At 34.3% G+C, this 22627-nt stretch overlaps 1 protein-coding gene across 1 annotated transcript; it reads left to right on the forward strand.

Annotated features, from left to right (window-relative positions):
* Window positions 1-1200: 1200 nt before the first annotated feature.
* scp2a (sterol carrier protein 2a) lies at window positions 1201-22061 on the forward strand. The gene is made up of 16 exons (XM_073848691.1): window positions 1201-1338; window positions 2734-2788; window positions 2877-2948; window positions 3079-3210; window positions 5393-5457; window positions 5542-5668; window positions 5787-5850; window positions 5981-6067; window positions 7664-7814; window positions 8725-8872; window positions 8962-9069; window positions 13271-13424; window positions 15209-15305; window positions 15694-15823; window positions 16215-16294; window positions 21381-22061. The coding sequence occupies exons 1-16, from the start codon at window positions 1288-1290 to the stop codon at window positions 21474-21476; spliced, it is 1617 nt and encodes a 538-aa protein (XP_073704792.1). The 5' UTR covers window positions 1201-1287; the 3' UTR covers window positions 21477-22061.
* The last annotated feature ends 566 nt before the right edge of the window (window positions 22062-22627 follow it).

Here is a 22627-nt window from a genome sequence, read left to right on the forward strand (position 1 = left end):
TCAGTTTAACTGATCAGGACAAACAAGGGACTTATGAATCACTATCACTAAACAAAAACAAATAACAGGTAACAACACAGTATTAAGAATCAAGAGTATGTAAAGTTTTGAACGGGGTAATTTTTTTATTTTGTAATTTGACTATTATTTTCTCATGTGGACTATATGTAAATGTCTTTTTTATATGAAATATTGTATTCAGGCCAGTACTAAATATAAAATAACATGCATTTTGCACGATCCCTCTTATTTTGGTAAAATAATTAACATTTTTGCAGATTCTGCAAGGTGTATGTAAACTTTTGACCTAATTATTATCACTACTTAAAGGAGTAGTTCACTTTCAGAACAAAGATTTACAGATAATGCACTCACCCCCTTGTCATCCAAGATGTTCATGTCTTTCTTTCTTCAGTCGTAAAGAAATGATGTTTTTTGAGGAAAACATTTCAGGATTTCTCTCCATATAATGGACTTCTATGGTGCCCCCGAGTTTGAACTTCTAAATTGCAGCTTAAATACAGCTTCAAAGGGCTTCTAAACGATCCCAGCTGAGGAAGAAGGGTCTTAATCTCTACACAGAGTACACACAGAGCTAGAAAAGATGAGCATTTGAGATTTAAAAAGTATATAAATTGCAATTTTTTTTAGAAAATAACCAATCGTTTTGTTCGATAAGACCCTTCTTTCCTTGGCTGTGATCGTTTAGAGCCCTTTGATGCTGCATTTTGGAAGTTCAAACTCGAGGGCACCATAGAAGTCCATTATATGGAAAGAAATCCGGAAATGTTTTCTTCAAAAAACATAATTTCTTTATGACTGAAGAAAGAAAGACATTAACATCTTGAATGACAAGGGGGTGAGTACATTATCTGTAAATTTTTGTTCTGAAAGTGAACTACTCCTTTAAGTAACTATTATCAAAGACTATAGACTATATACCCTTGCCTTAAAGGGACTGTGCTATTATCTAATGAAAAGTAATACTAAAATTTACAAATATACTATTAGAATATTAGAATAGATATTACTATCAACTTAATACGTTTTAAGAAATAAATGTTAAAACAGCTTGTCAAATTATCATAAACATAGATTTCAACCTTTTTACATAAAATGTTAACCTAAATAATGATTTGACTGTCCATGGCTGAGGATTGAGCGCCATCTGTGTGACATTAGCAGCGCTGCACCCATTGGTTGGTGTGTGTTTGGGTTTATAATCAGCTGCTGCTGTTTAGTTTGAGTAGTGAAGTCCATTTGAGCTGTCACAACGCAAACCTGAAGATGGCTGCTGCAAGAAATAGGGTTTTTGTTATCGGGGTGGGAATGACAAAGGTAAACTCATCGATTGCATTGATATTTGCGATTTGTAATTGTCTGGTTTGCTTGTAGCTTGCTCGCTACACACTGTAGTGAAGTTAAGGACAAATCCTGTGGGAGTTTATATCTTAAAACGAACTAGATATATATATATATAAACATTCAGTGACTTTGAATATAATATGTTTTAGTAAAATATTGCATGGAGCATGTTGTTTAGTTATGCGCTGTACAGTAACTAGCCTTGTTGCTAGTTGCCTGATGTGGATGTCCAGTGCTATGAATAAAGTGTTTTATCGCCATTAAAAAGAGTTATGCAATCTTGTAAAGTTTCTTATCAGTGATTGACTGTGCAAGTGACTCTGATCTAGCATTGCACAGTGCTAAAGTCCTTCAGACCTTCACAGAAAGGCAAAGATAATCGGTAAATATGGCCCTGAATTAAATGTGCCATAGGTTACTGTGCAAGATGATGAACGTGGGTTACATAATCTGAAATCTTAGTTCAACGTTACATTATGCTCATAGATTTCAAAGTAACATTGAAAAGAATAAATATGATTAATATTGCGGCCCCTAGTGGCTCGGAAGTACTTTAGTTAGTTTTACTTTTTCTTTACTTTTTTTTAAAAAGTACTTTTACAAGTACAAGAAGAGCTTTAATGAAATCAACCACAATTATTTTCATATTGTATTAGGTGTTTAAACGCTATATATTTTATAAATATGAATGCACACTATTGAAAATTCAGTTATCTTTTTACTCAAAAGTTTAAAAAAAATTCTCTTTTGCTCACCAAGGCTGCATTTATTTAATCCAATATACAGCAAAAGCAGTAATATTGCAAAATATTTTTACTATTTAAAATAACTGCTGTCTGTATGTTTTAAAATTTAATTTATTCCTGTGATCAAAGTAAAATTTTCAGCATCATTACTCTAGTCTTCAGTGTCACATGATCCGTCAGAAATCATTCTAATATGCTGATTTGCTGTTTAAGAAACATTTTGGATTATTATTATTATTATTATCATCAATATTTAAAACAGTACCAAAAACAGTATTTTTTTTTCAGGATTCTTTGGTGAATAGAAAGATCCAAAGATCAGCATTTATTTGAAATAAGAAGCTTCTGTAACATTATACACTATACCATTCAAAAACTTAAAGTCAGTATAATTTTTTAACATAATAATACGTTTTTTTGAGCAGCAAACCAGAATATTTGATTTCTGAAGAATCATGTGACTGAAGTAATGATGCTAAAAGTTCAGCTTTGAAATCACAGGAATAAATTCAATTCTAAAATATTTTTAAATAGAAAACGGTTGTTTTAAATAGTAAGACAATTCTAAATTGTCATATTTTTCCAAGTCATATTTCAGTGATATTTGTCCTCTTTTTTTCAGTTTGAAAAGCCGGGTGCGAGGGACATCGATTACCCAGACATGGCCAAAGAAGCAGGTGCAGTTGATGTTGACCTTGTTCAAATGTTTAGGTCATTGCATTATTGAAATATGAATATTTTTGAATCCTTTCTGTTGTGGCACAGGACAGAAAGCACTGGCGGATGCTGGGATCAAGTACAGTGCTGTACAGCAAGCGTGTGTTGGCTATGTGTATGGTACGTTATACTTACTGTCAATACTGGATATAGTAAGACATGTCAACAGGGTTTTATGTGTTACACTTTGACTGTCATATGTTCTCTGATGTCAGTGTTGAATTTATGTGGGTTTTCTGTATTTCTTTAGGTGACTCGACATGTGGCCAAAGGGCTATTTATCACAGTCTGGGTCTGTCAGGGATCCCAATAATCAATGTCAACAATAACTGTTCTACCGGCTCCACAGCGCTGTTTATGGCCCGTCAGCTCATTCAGGGAGGTGAGAATGTTACTAAAATCTGCTGGAAGCTAAAGACTGTACTGTTGTAGAATTTATATTTTAATTATTTATTTACATTAGTCAACATTTGAAGTGGATCAAAACCAAACCAATACCCGTTCTTGCCTTAGGACAACTTTAATGACCTTTTTTGATCCACTTCAACTAAAAAATACTACTGTGTTTATTTATTAAATGTATTAAATTTTATTATTATTACTTTTTTTTTGCAAAACTATGGTGTTGATCTTTTATTGAATAGTAATAGTATAATTTAAAATAATATTAATATAAAAAAAAAAAATAACATACGACCTTTCAGAAGTTTAGGGTTGGTCTGACTTTAAGTATGTGTGTTTTAAATTTCTAATAATTACCAAGGCTGCATTTATATGATCAAAAACAGTACAAACAATGCTGTTGTGAAATATTATTACAATTTAAAAGGACTGTTTCCTGTTTGAATATTTTTTTAAATATATAAATTTATTCCTGTGATGGTAAAGCTAAATTGTCAATTTTCAGCCCTTATTAAATAAAAGTATTCATTTATTATTATTTTTTTTTTATATATATTTTTTTTAAATCTTACTTGCCTTAGACTTGTGAATGGTAGTGTATCACAATTTTCAGCAAAAAAGACAATTTTCTATGTTTTTGAGCACCAAATGAAGATTAAGCACTGCTGAAAATTCACATTTAAAATTTTAAATTCAAATAAATTACATTTTAAAATATATTCAGTATATTCAAACAGAGAAAACAGTTGCTTTTACTGTATTTTTGATCAAATAAATGCAGTCTTGGTGTGCAAAAGAGACCTCTTTCAAAAACATAAAAAAAAAAAAATATTTCAAACTTCTGATATAATATACAGTCAAGCCCAAAATTATTCATACCCCTGGCAAATTCTGACTTAAAGTTACTTTTTTTCAACCAGCAAGTTTTTTTTTTTTGATTAGAAATGACACAGACGTCTCCCAGAAGATAATAAGACGATGTACAAGAGGCATCATTGTGGAAAAAAATATTACTCCTCTTTTATTTACATTTGAACAAGAAGTGGCATGTCCAAAATTAGTCATACCCTTCTCAATAATCAATAGAAAAGCTTTTATTGGCTTTTACAGCAATCAAACACTTCCTATAATTGCTGACCAGCTTTTTGCATGTCTCCACTGATATTTTTGTCCATTCATCTTTAGCGATGAGCTCCAACTCTTTCAGGTTGGAGGGTCTCCTTGCCATCACCCTGATCTTTAGCTCCCTCCACAGATTCTCAATTGAATTTAAGTCAGGACTCTGGCTGGGCCACTGCAAAATGTTAATGTTTTGTCTGCTAACCATTTCTTCACTACTTTTGCTGTGTGTTTTGGGTCGTTGTCGTGCTGAAATGTCCACTGGTGCCCAAGGCCAAGTTTCTCTGCAGACTGCCTGATGTTGTTGTTGAGAATTTTGATGTATTGCTCCTTTTTCATGGTGCTGTTTACTGTGATTAGGTTCCCTGCTCCACCGGCTGAAGAACACCCGCAAAACATTAGGTTCCCACCACCATGTTTGACAGTGGGGATGGTGTTCTTAGGGTTAAAGGCTTCTCCTTTTTTACGCCAAATGAAGGCTACATCATTGTGGCCAAACAATTAATTTTTTGTTTCATCTGACCATAAAACAGAAGACCAGAAGTCTTCTTCTTTGTCCAGATGAGCATTTGCAAAGGCCAAGCGGGCTTTTGTGTGCCTTATCTGGAGAAGTGGTGTCCTCCTTGGTCTGCGTCCATGGAAAAACATCTGTGATTAAAACAGCTGTTCCCAATGAATCAGGGTAATTAGGATGCTTTAGAACAGCTTGGACTATTGGGAATGGTATAGAACTTTGGATTTTCCCATAGACTGTGACAGTTTGCAAAGGGTGTGAATAATTTTGGACATGCCACTTTTTGTTTAAATGTAAATAAAAGCTGAGAAATATTTTTTTTCACAATGATGTCCCTTGTACGTCGTCTTATTATCTTTTGGGAGAAGCCTGTGTCATTTCCGGTCAAAATAAAAAAAAAGTAAGTAGTATAATTAAATAAAAGTAACTTGAAGTCAGAATTTGCCAGGGGTATGAATTGTTTCGGGCTTGACTGTATATATGATATAATATAGTTTTTTGTATGTAATACATAAACTCTTGCATTCAGACTTGGCTGATTGTGTTCTTGCCTTGGGCTTTGAAAAGATGGAAAGAGGTTCACTGTCCACAAAGGTATGAACACATCTCATGGCTCTGTTATAATAGCAGTGATGAAGCAAATCTGCCTGTGCCTCATGTCATCTCATGGGTTTGCAGTACATGGACAGGACCAACCCTTTGGACAAGCACATGGAGGTGATGATCAACCATTATGGGTTTGCATCGGCACCAGTCGCACCTCAGATGTTTGGCAATGCTGGCAGAGAACACATGGAGAAGTACGGTAAGATCTCAGTAAGAGAGCTGAGTGTGTGATATGACTGATTTAGATTGATCTATGAAACTAGTTGGACTTATGCAATCTGGTTCTTTTTGCAATAAAAGCTTTGTGTTTTCTCTAGGCACAAAACCAGAGCATTTTGCCAAAATTGCTTGGAAGAACCACAAGCATTCCACTAATAATCCGTAAGTTTGAATAAGTTTGTTATAAAGGAAATGTCAGTGTCGATTTCGGTAAATTTTTGTCATATCACAGGTAACAGGAAGACATATTCAGTCATTGATTGCCTTTCTTCTCCACCACATTCTCATTCAGATACTCTCAGTTCCAGGATGAATATAGTCTGGAGCAGGTCATTAACTCCAGGAAGGTTTTTGAGTTCCTCACACTCTTACAGTGTTGGTAAGTGCACCAGACCACAAATCCACAATAGCATGGCAATTATATCTGTATTCAATATTCATAGCTCAGTACAAGTTAGGCTCAGTCAACAACACTTGTAGCATATTGCTGGTTACCACAAAATTTCATTGTCCCTCCTTTTCTTTAAAAAAAGCTGAAATCGGTGTTACGAAGAAGCACTTACAATGGGAGTGTGAATAAGCCAATTCTGTTAAAAATGGTTAAAACACATAAAAACAGTCAAAAGGGTACTTTTTTTTTTTTAAATTTAGATTTGTTCATCATCTGAGCCTGAATAAATGAGCCTTCCAGTGCTGTGTGTATTTGTTAGGATAGAACAATATTTGGCCAAGATACAACTATTTGAAAACGGGGCAAAAAATCACCTTTAAAGTTGTCCAAACAAAATTCTTAGCAATGCACATTACAAATCAAAAATTACGTTTTGATATATTTATGGTAGAAAATGTATTAAATATGTACATGGAACCTGATCTTTACCTAATATCTTAATGATTTTTGGCATAAAAGAAAAATTGATAATTTTGACCCATACAATGTATTTTTGGCTATTGCTACAAATATACCCATGCTACTTACGACTGGTTTTGTGGTTCAGGGTCACAAATGCGAAAAAAAATATTTTTGCTTGAATTATTAAGTTGATAACTTATTTCTTATCCATTTTATTAATTCATATTCATTCTCTTTTTTATTCATTTATTTTACAATATATAAATTTATATGAATTGTCCATTTTTAGCCCTTAATAAATAAATGTTCTTTTCTTTTTTTAAATTTTACTTGCCTCAGACACAAAAAAGGAATTTTCTATATTTTTGAGCACCAAAATGAAAATGAAGCACTGCTGAAACTTCAAATATAAAATTCAAATTCACATAAATTACGTTTTATATATTGAAATAGAAAACAGTTGTTTTAAAACATTATGGACCGGTTTCACAGACAGGGCTTAGACTAAGCCAGGATTAGACATAGCTAAATTAGGACATTTATTTAATTTTTTTTCAAAACTTGCTTAGAAAAAAACATTACCGATGTGTCTTGAGACAAAACAAAGGCACTGATATATTTTAAGATCAGTCAGTGCAAGTTTCTTTCAGTTGAAACAGCTCAGATTTACATTTTAGTCTAGGATTAGGCTTAAGCCTTGTCTGTGAAACCGGGGGGATATTTTTTAAACAGTTTTTACTGTGTTTTTGATCAAATAAATTCAGTTTTGGTGTGCAAAAGAGAGAACTTTCAAAAACATTTTCAAACTTATGTTATATATGTATATATATACATACATACACTCTTGCATTCCTGCTTTTTTTTTAAGAAAACCAAAGAAGAAAATTATTGGTTGAACTTAATATGTACTGAACCCAGCAATGTATTTCTCTGTTTATACAAGCTGGTAAACTCTTTTGCATGACATTCATTATTCTAGCTCATAAATGTTATTATTTTACATATCAAAGAAATTTGTATGTTGGTCTTATTAGATAGCCTTTTAAACTGCTAATCACACGGTGGGTCCATCATCATGTCCAACAGAAGCAGATTTTTATATCTTCTCTTATTTTCCTGTAGCCCAACATCTGATGGGGCAGGAGCTGCGGTTCTGGCCAGTGAGAAGTTTGTCAGGAGAAACGGATTGGAGAGTAAGGCTGTGGAGATTGTTGCTCAGGAAATGGTCACAGACCTCACCAGTACCTTTGAGGCAAACAGCTGTATGAAAATGGTAAGATTAAAGGTTGTATCAGCGATTTCTAGCCTGAAACATAAAGTGTCAAATTCAGCTGACCTTTCTTCACGATCCGCTCGCTGCCTGCCCCATAAATTGTCTGTGAAAAAACCGCGTCTCTCTGGTCAGCCTAGGGTCCGAGATATGCCAAAAAAACAATCGGCACTACCAACCTTTCCACACAAAAACAAACAGTGTTCCAACCAATCAGCGTCAGGAGTTTGGTGTTGTGGACTTTCGCTCCGCCTCCCTCACATCCCTGCACCAGTAGGAAAGTCCACAACACCAAACCCCTGACGCTGATTGGTTGGAACACTGTTTGGTTATCTGTGGTGTGTTGATAGTGCCGATTGTTTTTTTGGCATATCTCGGACCCTAGGCTGACCAGAGAGACGCGGTTTTTTCACAGACAATTTATGGGGCAGGCAGCGAGCGGATCGTGAAGAAAGGTCAGCTGAAATTGACACTTTATGTTTTAGGCTAGAAATCGCTGATACAACCTTTAACTGGCAGTGATTGCTGAGCAGCTCTCACCCTAAAAAATATGGCTTTAAATTTTTTTCTTAAAGGGATAATCCCACCCTGAAATAAAAATTCTTAAAAAAAAATTATTTATTCACCCTAATGTCATTCCAAACCTGTATGACTTTCTTTCTTCTGTGAAAAAAAAGATATGTAAACGGTTCCCTTGGACTTTCATTATATAAACAAAAATACAATGGAATCTTTTTTTTTTGTGATCCACAAAAGAAAGAATGTCACGCAGGTTTGGAACGACATGAGGGCGAGTAATTGATGACAGAATTTTCATTTTTGGGTGAACTAACCCTTTAAAATATGATTCTATATATGACATTTCCCATTGGCCTATCTCTGTAATGTGTTTTCTTTACTCTGTCCATCATAGGTTGGTTATGACATGACCCGTCTTGCAGCTCAGAAGTGCTTTGACACCGCTGGTCTAAAGCCGTCAGATGTTGACGTGATCGAGCTGCATGACTGCTTCTCTGCCAATGAGCTCATCACCTATGAAGCTCTGGGACTGTGTTCTGAGGGTGAGAAAAACACACTTTTCTAGTGCAGCTTTTTAAACACAGGTTTAGATTAGCTATGTTTAAGATATGATCTGCGTTTTCATTTGTAGGTAAAGCGGGCGAGCTGATTGATCGGGGTGATAATACATATGGTGGCAAATGGGTAATAAACCCCAGTGGAGGACTCATCTCAAAAGGACACCCACTTGGAGCTACAGGTAAAGTTTACCAAACACACCCGATGGCAAATCAGGGTGCATTAAATGTTAGCGCAGAGAAAATAAGTTGATGCATCACAAATCGTGAAATAATTCTGCTTCTTTTCTGAGATTTCCGAATGATTTGCAATTTTCTCTCGAATCGATTCTGAGCTTAGTTTTTAATAGCAGATGGCACGGCAAGCTTTAGAAACAGCCGTACCTTACAATTCCAATTTTTTACACACACTTGAACCTAAAATTAACATTCATACAGTTTTAAAAGGTTGAAGTGAATTACAAGCATTAATCGTGCATTATAAAAGCATTCTGAGACTCACTACTCTTCGTGAGCATTTGAGTGTGCGGTTAAAAACTAGAATAGAGCGCCATCTGCTGTTAAAAACTAAGCTCAGAATCGATTCCAGAGAGAATCGCAATGCATTCGGAATCGATTCATGAATCGCAAATCATCGATTTATCGCCGCAGCCCTATTAAATGGATAGTTCAATCTCATTTTGCTCCAGAACTTTGTTTCAACCATGAAACACAAAAGGAGAAGTTTAGCACAATGTTAACGCTGCTGTTTTCCAAAAACAGACAGTGGCCAGCTGCTGTCAGGCTTAATTAAACAAAAAACATACTATAAAAGTGATCTATGTGACTCTGGCGTCTTCTGAAGTCTTATGAAGCTTTGCAATAACTTTGTTTGAAGAACAGACTAAAAACAGAGATTATTTTTAGTGAGATGTTTTTTTTTAGTGAGACTTCAGTAGTCTTTTAAAAAAAGTTTATACTTTTTTTTTTAATACTTGCCACTTTTGTGATGCTTTTTGTCTTTTCTCGAGCTATTTATATCATGTCAATCAATCAATCAAAAATAATTAAATAGCTTTTGGCAGGAGATAACTTGGCAGGTTATAGACAGCTGTCGATATAAGAATAAATAAGTGACACCTCTGAACAGTTTGTTTCAAAAGCATAAAATGAACAAAACACTGCCATACATCACAGTTATTAGCAAACAATGGCTTTTGTCTGAAGTATATTTACTTGTTTTTCTGTGACTCTGTGACTGTCACAAAAATAAAAATTCAGCAGTCGCTTATTCACCCTAATGTTATTCTACAGGCTACATCTGTATTACATTCCTTTTTTGAAGCACATAAGCGCATCATTTTGCTAAATTTAAACGAATAAAATATCTCTGTTTTGATCTGATTGTGAGACATTCAGAATTACAGGCTATCCGCAAGTCTTTAAAAAAGTCTTAAATTTAATTGTATCAAATTTAGACCATAAAAAAAATCTGAACTGCTTCAAGAAAATTTTTGTTATTACTTCAAGAGGTCTTAAAATTGGGGATGGAAAGACAGGAATTGCTATATGGCTTAATGTGATGATTATACTTCAAAAGGCTATGATTTTATTAAATAAATATGAGCGTTGTACACTTTAAAGTCAGGTGCTATGCTGCTTTGTGTTCTACCGTTACTGAGAAAACTGCTATATTTCTACTGTTCCAAAAACGCCACCTGCCTGCAGAGAATGAATTTGCAATTTCAGTAACCCATCTGCTGTTTTTGTTTAGACTAACGCAAAAAAGTCTACCCGTTTTTTTTTTTTTTTTTGTTTTTTTTTACGAGTTGTAAATGTGAACTGGTCGATTGATTAGAAGATAATGCATTATAAAAGTCTAAACAAATAAGACAGTACAATACATTTGTACAATAAAGAATGATTTAGCATTTTCAATAAGCTGTCTGCTGCTTTTGTTCAGACCAATGCGAAATCTGCCCCTTTTTTATGAGTTGTAAATGTTAACTGGTGGATTGATAAGAAGATAATGCATTATAAAAGACTGAACAAATGAGACAGTACAATATATTGTTACAATATAGAATGAATTTGCATTTTTAATAAGCCGTCTGCTGTTTTTGTTCAGACCAATGTAAAATTTACCTTTTTTTTTTACGAGTTGTAAATGTGAACTGGTGGATTGATAAGAAGACAATGCATTATAAAATTCTAAACAAATAAGACATTATATTTATGTTATTTAATATACTAATTGATTGATACTGTGGTTTAAAGGCTGAAATAGGAAGTTTATTATAAAACTTTTTGTTTTTGTGAAAACCTGTATCTGAACTGTAAATCATTTTACAGTTTAATACAATATAGACATTGCCCACCCTGCTCATATGGTGTTAATTTTATTTGGCAAAGTCATAAAGAGCTCTAAAAAAGTCTTAAATTTGAGCTTAAAAATCCTGCAGATAACCTGGAATAGTAGTTGATGCAAAAAAAAAAATCTTGTGTGTAATAATTAAAATAATTTGATTTACAGTTAATTTCACAATTTTAAACTTGAAAACATTACATTGTTATTTATTATGAATTCTTTGGCATTTACTGAACAACCAAGGTATGGCAGTTGCCATACTCTGCCGTACACCATTGACACTCCTGCTTGATAGTGTCCATCCCTGATGTGTTTGTGTCTGCATGTAGTTCTCTGCCAGCAGGGGGAGTCACATCTCTGAACTATGGTTATGGTTTATTATGGTTAAAATTTAACTGCTCCATCCATCCATTCATCCATCCCACTTCCTGTCTTCCTCTACACTGAACAGCAGATACGCTATATTGCCAGAAATATTGGGACACCCCCTTCTAATGAACAGGTTTGACTACTTGTATTCTAGGGAATTGTGTGCTTCTAATTTTATAGCAACAGTTTGTACAGGACACTTTTCTATTCTAACATGACAATGCCTCTGTGTATAAGGCAAATCGAAATGATTAATTCAGTCAGTGTGGAAGAACTTGACTGGTCTGCAGAAAGCCAAGTCCTAATCCTAGCTGAACACCTCTGGTGTGACTTTAAATGCAGACCTTGAACCAAAAACTTCACTGACTTGTATGTATAGGTACAGTCATTTTAGACACTTCCAAAACTGTTGCAAAAGAGATGGAAATACAGTTTTTAAATACATGAATTATGCTTCCATATTTGTTGCCACAGTTTTGGAAGTGCCTTTTTTTGTTCTAAAGAAGGGGGTGTCCCAATACTCTTGTCCATAGTGTATGTACAAGTCATTGGTGTTTGGTGATGAGTTTATGGCTCAAGGTCTGCTTTTAAAGTCACACCAGAGGTGTTCAGCTGGGATTAGGACTTGGCTTTATGCAGACCAGTCAAGTTTTTCCACACTGACTGAATCAATCATTTCTCTTTGAACCTTGCTTTATACACAGAGGCTTTGTCATGTTACAATAGAAAAGGGTCATGTCCAAACTGTTGCTATACAGTTAGAAGCACACAATTCCCTAGAATATCATTATATGCTTAAACATTAAGATTTGTACTCATGGAAATTACTACGGTAGTCAAACCCTGTTCATTAAAAAGGGGTGTTCCAATACTTTTGGCAATATAGTGTACATAGTAGTGCTGGTGGATGAGGTTAAAACTGACTTGATTTCATTTTATGTGGTCTTACGTGGTCCTCTAAATTCATTTATCATTATCATAGCAGCCTTATTATATTTTGGCACATGGATCAGACAGAAGCTGGGAGTCACAGGTTTACTCTGCCTGACTGAAAAGGTCTTATTCTAAGTCCTTATCCTGTTGGGGATAATGAGCAAAAGTGCAAGCAGTTTAGCCCAACAAGATAAAATGCTCAGCCTGAGTGTTAACACACGAGTCAGGACCTCAGGATTATGGAGGGGTGTCAAGTCACCGGCCGTCCAGCGCTGCAGACGCTCATCAGTTCACTGCAGTGGTGATAGAAAAGACGTCAGTCTTGACTTAACTAGATGGTATGAGATCATAGCATTTAGAAGGAGTTTATTGCTATTATTAAACATTTTAAATAAATAATAAATAATCCACAAAGAAAGCTCCATAAAATCTATATAAATGTTATTTACATTTATAGTTACATATACAAGATCTATGTTGTAAGATCGTTTTTCAGCGTTTTCAATGCAGCTAGTTTGTGCAAAATGCTGTATAAATAAAAATGTAAAAAAGACCTCCAAGAAAGTAGCTTGGTCCAGTTTGTGCCAGTTTTGTTCACTAATTATTGGAGGACGGAAGAATCAACAGGTCACAGAATATAGAAACACTCACATATAACCAGTGAAAGCAGATGGCTGTGACATTGAGAGCGAGTGAAGGCGGTGGATGAACTCTAGCCTGTTTTCGTGGCTCAGGTCTGGCTCAGTGTGCAGAGCTGTGCTGGCAGCTGAGGGGGGAGGCGGGGCCTCGGCAGGTCCCCAGGGCAAAGGTCGCCCTGCAGCACAACATTGGTCTTGGTGGAGCTGTGGTCATCACTCTCTACAGGATGGGCTTCCCTCAAGAAACAAGGTATGTTTAAAGCTAAAATTTGTTGTAAACTCTTTAACAAGCACTTCTTTTATCATTTTTGTAATCTCTACAGTCTGTATATTCAAAATTCAATCTTTTTTTCCCCCCAAATCCCAACAGTTCATTCAAATGACTTTTCATGTTTCTAAAAGAAGTTTTTTATGCTCACCAAAGCTGCATTGTTTCTAATTTAAAATTCAGTAAACATTGTAAAATATTATTACAATTTAAAATTACTGTTTTCTATTATAATAAATGGTAAAATGTAATTTATTTCTGTGATGCAATGCTGAATTTTTAGCATCATTACTGCAGTCTTCTGATATGATGATTTGGTGCTCAAGAAACAACTCAACCATAATACATTTTTATGAATAGAATTTATTTGAAAATAATAATTTGTTACTGTCACTTTTGATCAATTTAATGTGTCCTTGCTGCATAATTATTAATTATTCAGTATTAATTTGAATTAAATTATTCTTAGTAATGCTACACTTTTAAACAGAGTGCACATATTTCTTTTTGTTTGATGTTTGAATGGTTCAGCTCTGTTTTATGTTTGTTTAAGCATACTGACAGGGTACAAAATCCAAGGTACAAAAGATTATATTGCTATATGACCTACATATACAGTTGAGGTCAAAAGACCTCATACACCTTGCAGAATCTACAAAATGTAAATTATTCGACCAAAATAAGATGGATCATACAAAATGCATGTTATTTTTTATTTAGTACCGACCTGAATAAGATATTTCACATGAAGTATTTTACGCTCACTGATGCTCCAGAAGGCAACCGGGGGTGAAAATCATCTGTGAGTGTTTAAACCTTCTGTAATAGTTGCATATGAGTCCCTCAGCTGTCCTCAGTGTGAAAAGATGGATCTCAAAACCATACAGTCATTGTTGGAAAGGGTTAAAATTCACAAAAATGCTGAAAAACCAAAGGATTTGTGGGACCTGAAGACTTTTTCTGAAGAACAGCAGGCAGTTTAACAGTTCAGGACAAACAAGGGACTTATGAACTAAACAAAATCATAATTCTTTTGTGGACTATATGTAAATGTCTTTTATATGAAATATATTTAGGTACTAAATAAAAAAATATGCATTTTGTATGATACCTCTTATTTTGGTATTTTGGAAATATATATTTTTTGCAAAACTATGGTAATGGACACATTCATTGAATAGCCTAGTAATAATATAAACAATAGAACAAAAAGTAATACACACTATCTTTTAGAAGTTTAGGGTTGGTCTTTTTTTTTTTTTTTGTAGTCTCTAATAATTACCAAGGCTGTATTTATATGATCAAAAAAGTATTAATTTATTTTTATTTTCTTTCTTTAAAAAAAAAATCTTACTTGCCTCAGACTTGTGAATATTAGTATACCACAATTTTCACAAAAAATCTAGTTTCTATAATTTTGAGCACCAAATGAAAATTAGGCACTGCTGAAAATTCAAATTTAAAATTCTAATTCAAATAAATTACATTTTAAATTATATTAAAATAGAAAACAGGTGTTTAAAAACTTTTACTGTTTTTACTGTATTTCTGTATTTTCGATCAAATAAATGCAGTGTTGGTGTGCAATGCATATAAGAGACCCACAGTATGTGAAATTATGATGCAAGTCATTAGAATATTCAGAAAATTATCTAATTTTAAGTAGTAAATATTGTGCCGTAGTTATTTAACATACATTAAAACTAGACCTTTGGACTTGGTACACACCATACATGAAGCAGCATATCTAAACTAATCTTTCTCAGCTCTAGGATCGCTGCAGTGGCCACCAGTGCGTCCACTGACCTCAAAGGTTTCAAAGCTCACACTGTCTTCAAAGAGATTGAGAATAGGCTCCAGGAGGTAATTCATCAGTAATAAAGCTGCCTCCAATTATAACATGCAAATCAGACTCTTCCTCTGTGCAATGTGCATTGTATTTTTGGCTTTTGCAAACTTATTACACCATAAAATAAGATGCGCAGATAGACAAAAATGAACAATGGCTCTTTTTTTGGAAAGAGTAATATTACTGGAGGAGGTGTAAATCACATCTCAAATGACTTTTTAAATTAAGTCAGTGCAGTTGTAAATCTTCACTGCTTGTATTACAGTAGAAATAATTTTTTCCGGAGTAAGATGAAAAATAATATAATATACTGTAAGTGAAATATTCTCTCACAGGGTTTTTCAAGTGGGAGATAAATCCAGTTTTACAAGATTTATTAAATTATGTGACTATTTTTAACAGGACGGAGATTCATATGTAAAGAAAATTGGTGCTGTTTTCGCCTTTAAAGTGAAGGATGGTCCTGGTGGAAGTGAAGCATTGTGGGTTGTGGACGTTAAAAATGGCAGAGGTTCAGTGACCAATGATGCAGGTGAGTTCAATTTTGTTGTCCACTTCATTGGGTATTATTGTATGTGTGTATATAATTAGGTTATTTTTTTTGTTTTTAAATCACAGAAATAAATTATATTTTAAAATGTATTCAAATAGAAAAGTTATTTTAAATTGTAGTAATTACAGTATTGCTGTTTTTACTATATTTTTGATCATATGAATGCACCCTTAGTGTGCATAAGAGACTCTTATCGACGTTAAATATTCTTTGAATATAATTTAATATTCTAATTAAAACAACAGAACAACTTATTACTATAATTATTTGTAATAGTCTTTTGCATTACACATTTAACAGGCATTTGTTAGATTTAACTCTAAATTCAGTGTCTCCAAGAGCACTTATGAACAACAAATTTCCCACACAGGTAAAAAGGCCGACTGCACCATCTCTATGTCCGACGCAGATCTGCTGGAATTGATGACGGGGCAGTTGAATCCACAAACGGTAAGGTTTAATGATGGTTAAATCTAAGTGGTCTGATGCTATCTTGTGTTTTTTATGAAGAGAAAGAACATTGAAGCTGTTGGTGTGTATGAGTGTAGTTTGAGGGCTAAGAAGGGTTTATGATTGTCTTGGGACAGAGCCAGCGGTGCAGGATTAGTCCTTCTTAAACCTCTTGTCATGGCCTACAGACACACTGACCATTCGTCTGGCCTGCTAATTTAGCCTCCTCAATGCAAGTATCTTACAAAGTACAGCCAACACAACATTTGCAGACTGTTTTGACTTCATTTGTGCTATTTTTAATCCTTCAAGTTCCAGAAGTGCAACTGGGATGAGACTGCAAATCATTAGGGCTGGGTTTACAGAACTAAAAATAGAATTTGTAATAATTTTTATTTTATTTGAGTTTGAATTAAAAAAAGAATAGAAATGTAGATGTTTACTTTATTTTTAAGTACTCTTTACATATGTGACCCTAGACCACAAAACAAAGTCTTAAGTAGCACAGGTGTATTTGTAGCAATAGCCAATGGGTCAAAATGATTGATTTTTCTTTAATGCCAAAAATCATTAAGTAAAGATCATGTTCCATAAAGATACTTTGTAAATTATAAAAATTGTAAATTATATATACTTTGCATATATAAAGGCAAAATACCAACTCTGACGATGCATTGCTTAATTATTGGGGGGGAAAAAAACTTTTCTGTGTGCTGTGGGATTTTTTACATATCAAAACTTTGTCACAGCATAAAAAAGGTTAGAGTTAGACTACACTGGTAACGCTTTATGTTTTTGGCTCATTAGAGTCAACTGGTTGTGAATCGGACTACACGGAACATGCTTTCGTGTGCAGCCCACATAGACGACTCAAGAGAAGGACATACAGTCAAGCCCGAAATTATTCATACCCCTGAGAAATTTTGACTCAAGTTACTTTTATTCAACCAGCAAGTTTTTTTTTTTTTTGATTAGAAATCACACAGACGTCTACCAGAAGATAATAAGACGATGTACAAGAGGCATCATGGTGGAAACAATTATTACTCATCTTTTATTTACATTTGAACAAAAAGTGGCAGTCCAAAATTATTCATACCCTTCTCAATAATCAGTAGAAAAGCTTTTATTGGCTATTACAGCAATCAAACACTTCCTATAATTGCTGACCAGCTTTTTGCATGTCTCCACTGGTATTTTTGTCCATTCATCTTTAGCGATGAGCTCCAACTCTTTCAGGTCGGAGGGTCTCCTTGCCATCACCCTGATATTTAGCTCCCTTCACAGATTCTCAATTGGATATAAGTCAGGACTCTGGCTGGGCCACTGCAAAACATTAATGTTTTGTCTGATAACCATTTCTTCACCACTTTTGCTGTGTGTTTTGGGTCGTTGTCGTGCTGAAATGTCCACTGGTGCCCAAGTTTCTCTGCAGACTGCCTGATGTTGTTGTTGAGAATTTTGATGTATTGCTCCTTTTTCATGGTGCTGTTTACTGTGATTAGGTTCCCTGCTCCACCGGCTGAAAAACAGCCCAAAACATTAGGTTCCCACCACCATGTTTGACAGTGGGGATGGTGTTCTTAGGGTTTAAGGCTTCTCCTTTTTTACGCCAAATGAAGGCTACATCATTGTGGCCAAACAATTCAATTTGTGTTTCATCTGACCATAAAACAGAAGACCAGAAGTCTTCTTCTTTGTCCAGATGAGCATTTGCAAGGCCGCAGGTCCTCAGTGAGCTTCTTTGTCTTAGCCATGACTGTCCACAAACCAACAGCAGAGAGCTTTTGTTTTTCACCTGTTGAGTTGATCAAAACAGCTGTTCCCAATGAATCAGGGTAATTAGGATGCTTTAGAACAGCTTGGACTATTTGGAATGGTATAAAACTTTGGATTTTCCCATAGACTGTGACAGTTTGCAAAGGGTATGAATAATTTTGGACATGCCAATTTTTGTTCAAATGTAAATAAAAGCTGAGAAATATTTTATTCAACAATGATGCCTCTTGTACATCGTCTTATTATCTTTTGGGAGAAGCCTGTGTCATTTCCGGTCAAAAAAAACTTGCTGGTTAAATAAAAGTAACTAAGTCAGAATTTGCCAGGGGTATTAATAATTTCGGGCTTGACTGTGTGTATGTGTATATATATATATATATATATATATATATATATATATATATATATATATATTTATCAATTTGGCATGCTTTGGCTGTGTGGCTGTAGATTCAAGAGCCATGACTGACAAGTTGTGCACAAACATTAGTGAAATATCATTGTTGAAATTTTAAGAATTAATATCAAGGTATCATTCAAATGACGATGAGTATCTGCAAAATTAATATTTTTCCCCAGCTCTAAAAAAAGGTAAAAATTTAGTGTATAATGTTCTTTTTTTAATCAAACGTTGCATCTTTGCACTTATGTTGCTGGCTGGCATTGCAATGGCAGTCTTTCAGATTAATCTAATGTCAGGGATGACCTTTAACCCGTGATGTGCAGTGCATAAAACTAATCTCTCTGAAAAAAAGATTAACACAGAGTTACTTTGACATTCCCTTGACATGGCTTTAGCTACCATGACATGCATACAGTTATTATGCATTATGCTGGAGGTTTATTCAAGAACAACTGATTGAATTCCTGTTGCATGTCCAACCATTTCATTTGACTTTTGACTGACACAGTATGCCATTCAGAGTGACAGAAGTATTTTATGCAATTCCAAATTAGGCTAATGCTTCTAATGTTTCCTCCATTGATGTGATTCAGGGCATGAAAAATAGATTGTTTTCATAAGCCCTTTGAAATGTCGTTCCCCCATGATGTACACCCATCTGTGTTGACTCAACCAACCTCCATCACGTCTGTCCATCTGTGGAGTGCTACATTAGACATCAGATGGTTTGACAGAAGCTCCGTCTAAAAATTAGCCACTCTTTTACAGTAATCCTCCATAAAGAGAATCATTTTCAGATTAATCCCAAATAGAAAAGCTTAACCATTTAGAGCTCAAATCCATGAGCATGATATGTAGACATGGTCAAATCTAGATGAAGTCACTGGAAATGTTGGGGGAGAATTATTAAATGATCATAACCTTTTGTTATTTTGTATTCATAAGTAAATATGTGTTGATTGTTGTAGATCCAGCCCTTCTTTGTGAATGTTTTTTATCATTGAGATACTATTATTTTTTTATTAAGATGGGTTGAGAAAGCCAACTTATTGATTTATTTAAGCTTTTTCTTCTTCTGAGACTCAATTTTAAAATGTGTCTTCTCAAAGTCCCATAGACTTTCATTGAGGGGGTGAAAACTTTTGTTGAGTAAGACTTATTAGTCTATAACTAGCAAAGCTTCATGACTACCCACAACATGCTAAATCATGCTAGCAACATTCTAAAACATGTTAGTAGTCTGCTAATCATGATAAAAACATGCTTAAAACATGCTAATCATGTTAAGAACATGCTAACAACAATGTAATCATGCTTGCAATATCCTGATCATGCTCAAAATATGTTAATATGTTAAATCACGTTAGCAATGTGTTAAATCATAATAGCAACATGCTATTTACATCTATTTAATCTAAACTTTAAAACGTTAAGCTTTTACAACTGCTTTAAACTTTCAGGCTAGGCTTTCTCAAGCCAACTTCAAAGTTGTTCACAAACTTTACTCATCTAGTTAATATTTTGTGTTTTGATTTTAAATTTGGTTCAAATTTTAGTAATTTTGTTGTTTGTTTGGCATTTAGGGGCCAAGCACCAAAGGTCCAGAAGTCACTTGCTGGAAAGTTATAAAATTTGGCACACAGACAGAGGACAGTCCGATCTGTCACCATAGCAAATTTGGAGTCTCAGTCCCTCTAGCGCCATCAATTCTTCAAAGTTGCACTTATGTTTATGCTAATAACTTTTGAACCGAAAAGTTTAGACTAATATTTCTATTTCCCTTTGAATCCTTAGCTCATGCCTAGTCAAATGGACACCAAAAATTTTAATTCTACAGATCTAAATTTTTTTGCAGTGTGTAGTAGTTCGAAAAACCTACTTTTTCGGAGATGGCTTGAGAAAGAAAATGAATGTGAAGCTATATCTCTGCAACCGTTTAGCGTATTGAAACCAAACTTGGTGTGTTATAATGATCATGAACTGAGGCTACCTGCACAGTTTCAGGCGATAAATGGCTATTTTTGCTTATAACTTCTGAATGGTTTGGCCAAAAATCACAAAACTGGTCTTGTGGATGCGATGCAGCATGCTGAGTTGAACCATACCCATTTTCAATTTTGTCATAAAATGCTATATTTTATAAACGCATTGCTGTATCGTTACGAAACTCGGTTTGTGTCTTCGGCACCATGTCCTGACAGTACCCAAACAGTTTTGGACCTTGTGGTTAAAAGTTATAATAAAATTGACAAAAATGCTAATAACTTTTGAGTATATTAACCTATTGTATGAACTGGTCTTAATATATTTGTTGGGTCATGCCGAGAACATGGATACCAATTTTACCCTAGTCAGACAAACTTCCTGTCCGCCATTTTGATTTATGTTGAAAACATGGACTTCAGCGTGGACTGAAGATGATCCAAGTCAAATTTGGCTAAAATTGGACCAACAGTCTAGGAGGAGTTTGTAAAAGTTATGAACTCCTCCTAGACTGTTGGTCCAATTTTCACCAAATTTGACTCAGATCATCTTCAGTCTACGCTGAATGAATATTGTCACCTCACACTGATCGCACTACATGGATTTGATAACAACGCCACCTATTGGTCAAAAGTCAAACCATTAAATCATGTTACTAGTGGTTGTATTTATGATTTTTCAGCCATTTTGACTAAAATCATCTTAAAATGGCTTCAATTACTCATTGTTACTGATGCCTACTGCCTTGCATGCTTCTTGCTTGCTTGGCCTCTTAATGACTGCTTGCAGCTATATTTATTATTTTTTAAATTATCTGTATTTAAAAAAAAAATTCACTTAAATCTTAGTTATTTTTGTATATAATTTTTTTTTCTTTTTTTTGTAAAGCCCTAATTTGTAATCTTGTATTCTTATTTAAAGGCATTTTTCCAAGGAAAACTGAAGATAACTGGGAATATGGGATTGGCAATGAAACTTCAAAACCTTCAACTGACTACTGGAAAAGCCAAACTGTGAATCTGCGAACAGGGGAGTGCCACAGATTCATGCAAATGTATTGTGTGAAGGGATGCTAGAATAATGAGTCAATTTTTAAACATAATGTTTTGCAGAAATTGTATGAATGAAGTTGTGATATAACAATGAGTCTGTTGGTCATTGCATAAACGTAACCGCATAAAGAATACTGTATGTTACTAACATACCTGAAAGACATAAGCAAAGCATGTCAAAAATGATCCTGCACAATAATAGTAATTTTATGGTGTATCAGGAAGAAGAAGAAATACATCATGTTTCCTCAGGTAAGATATCACAGTCCTTGGTAAATCACCACTTGCAGACGAACATGGAGTCTGACCTCTCAATTATATAAAGTTAGCCATCTTATAACACGCACCTAATGGACTAATATCAGTTGTATCATTAGATTTCAAACTACGCCTTCAAAGGAGTTATCAAGTTGATAAATCTGAGTTATCAAGGGCCTCAAAATTGTGGGTGTTGGGATACTGTCATTTCAAAGTATTTTTGTATAATTGTATATTAATCAAGTTTGTAAAAAGTTACAACACTTATTTCTAATAAAAATTCAATTTACTTTACTGTCATTTTTAGTTTCTAGATTATAAAATGTAATAAAAATGTTGGCAATATTACAATATAGGCATTGATAGAGCAGCTTTTGCTTTGCCGCTACAATTAAAATGGGACCATTTTCTTTCATCTAGGTCATTGTTAAATAGCAAACAGTTGATTTATTTGGAAGTGCACTTTATTTTCCATAAATCAAGATTTATTACTTACCTGAAACAGTTTGACCTATAGCATCTGACCTTAAAGGATTAGTTAACTTTCAAAATACAAATTCCTGGTAATTTACTCAGCCCCATGTCATTTAAAATGTTCATGTCTTTCTTTCTTCAGTCCAAAAGAAATTAAGTTTTTTGAGGAAAACATTCCAGGATTTTTCTCCATATGCTGGAGCCAACAGGTTGAAGGTTCAAATTGCAGTTTTTCCAAGGGCTCTACACGATTGCAGCCAAGAAATAAGGGTCTGGTATAGTGAAACGATCTGTCATTTTCTAAAAAAAATAAACATTTATATACTTTTAAACCACAAATGCTTGTCTTGCACCAGCCCAACCTTACGCATTAGTCACGTTGGA

Source organism: Garra rufa, chromosome 10 (assembly GCF_049309525.1).
Source record: "Garra rufa chromosome 10, GarRuf1.0, whole genome shotgun sequence".
Taxonomy (NCBI): Eukaryota; Metazoa; Chordata; class Actinopteri; order Cypriniformes; family Cyprinidae; genus Garra; species Garra rufa.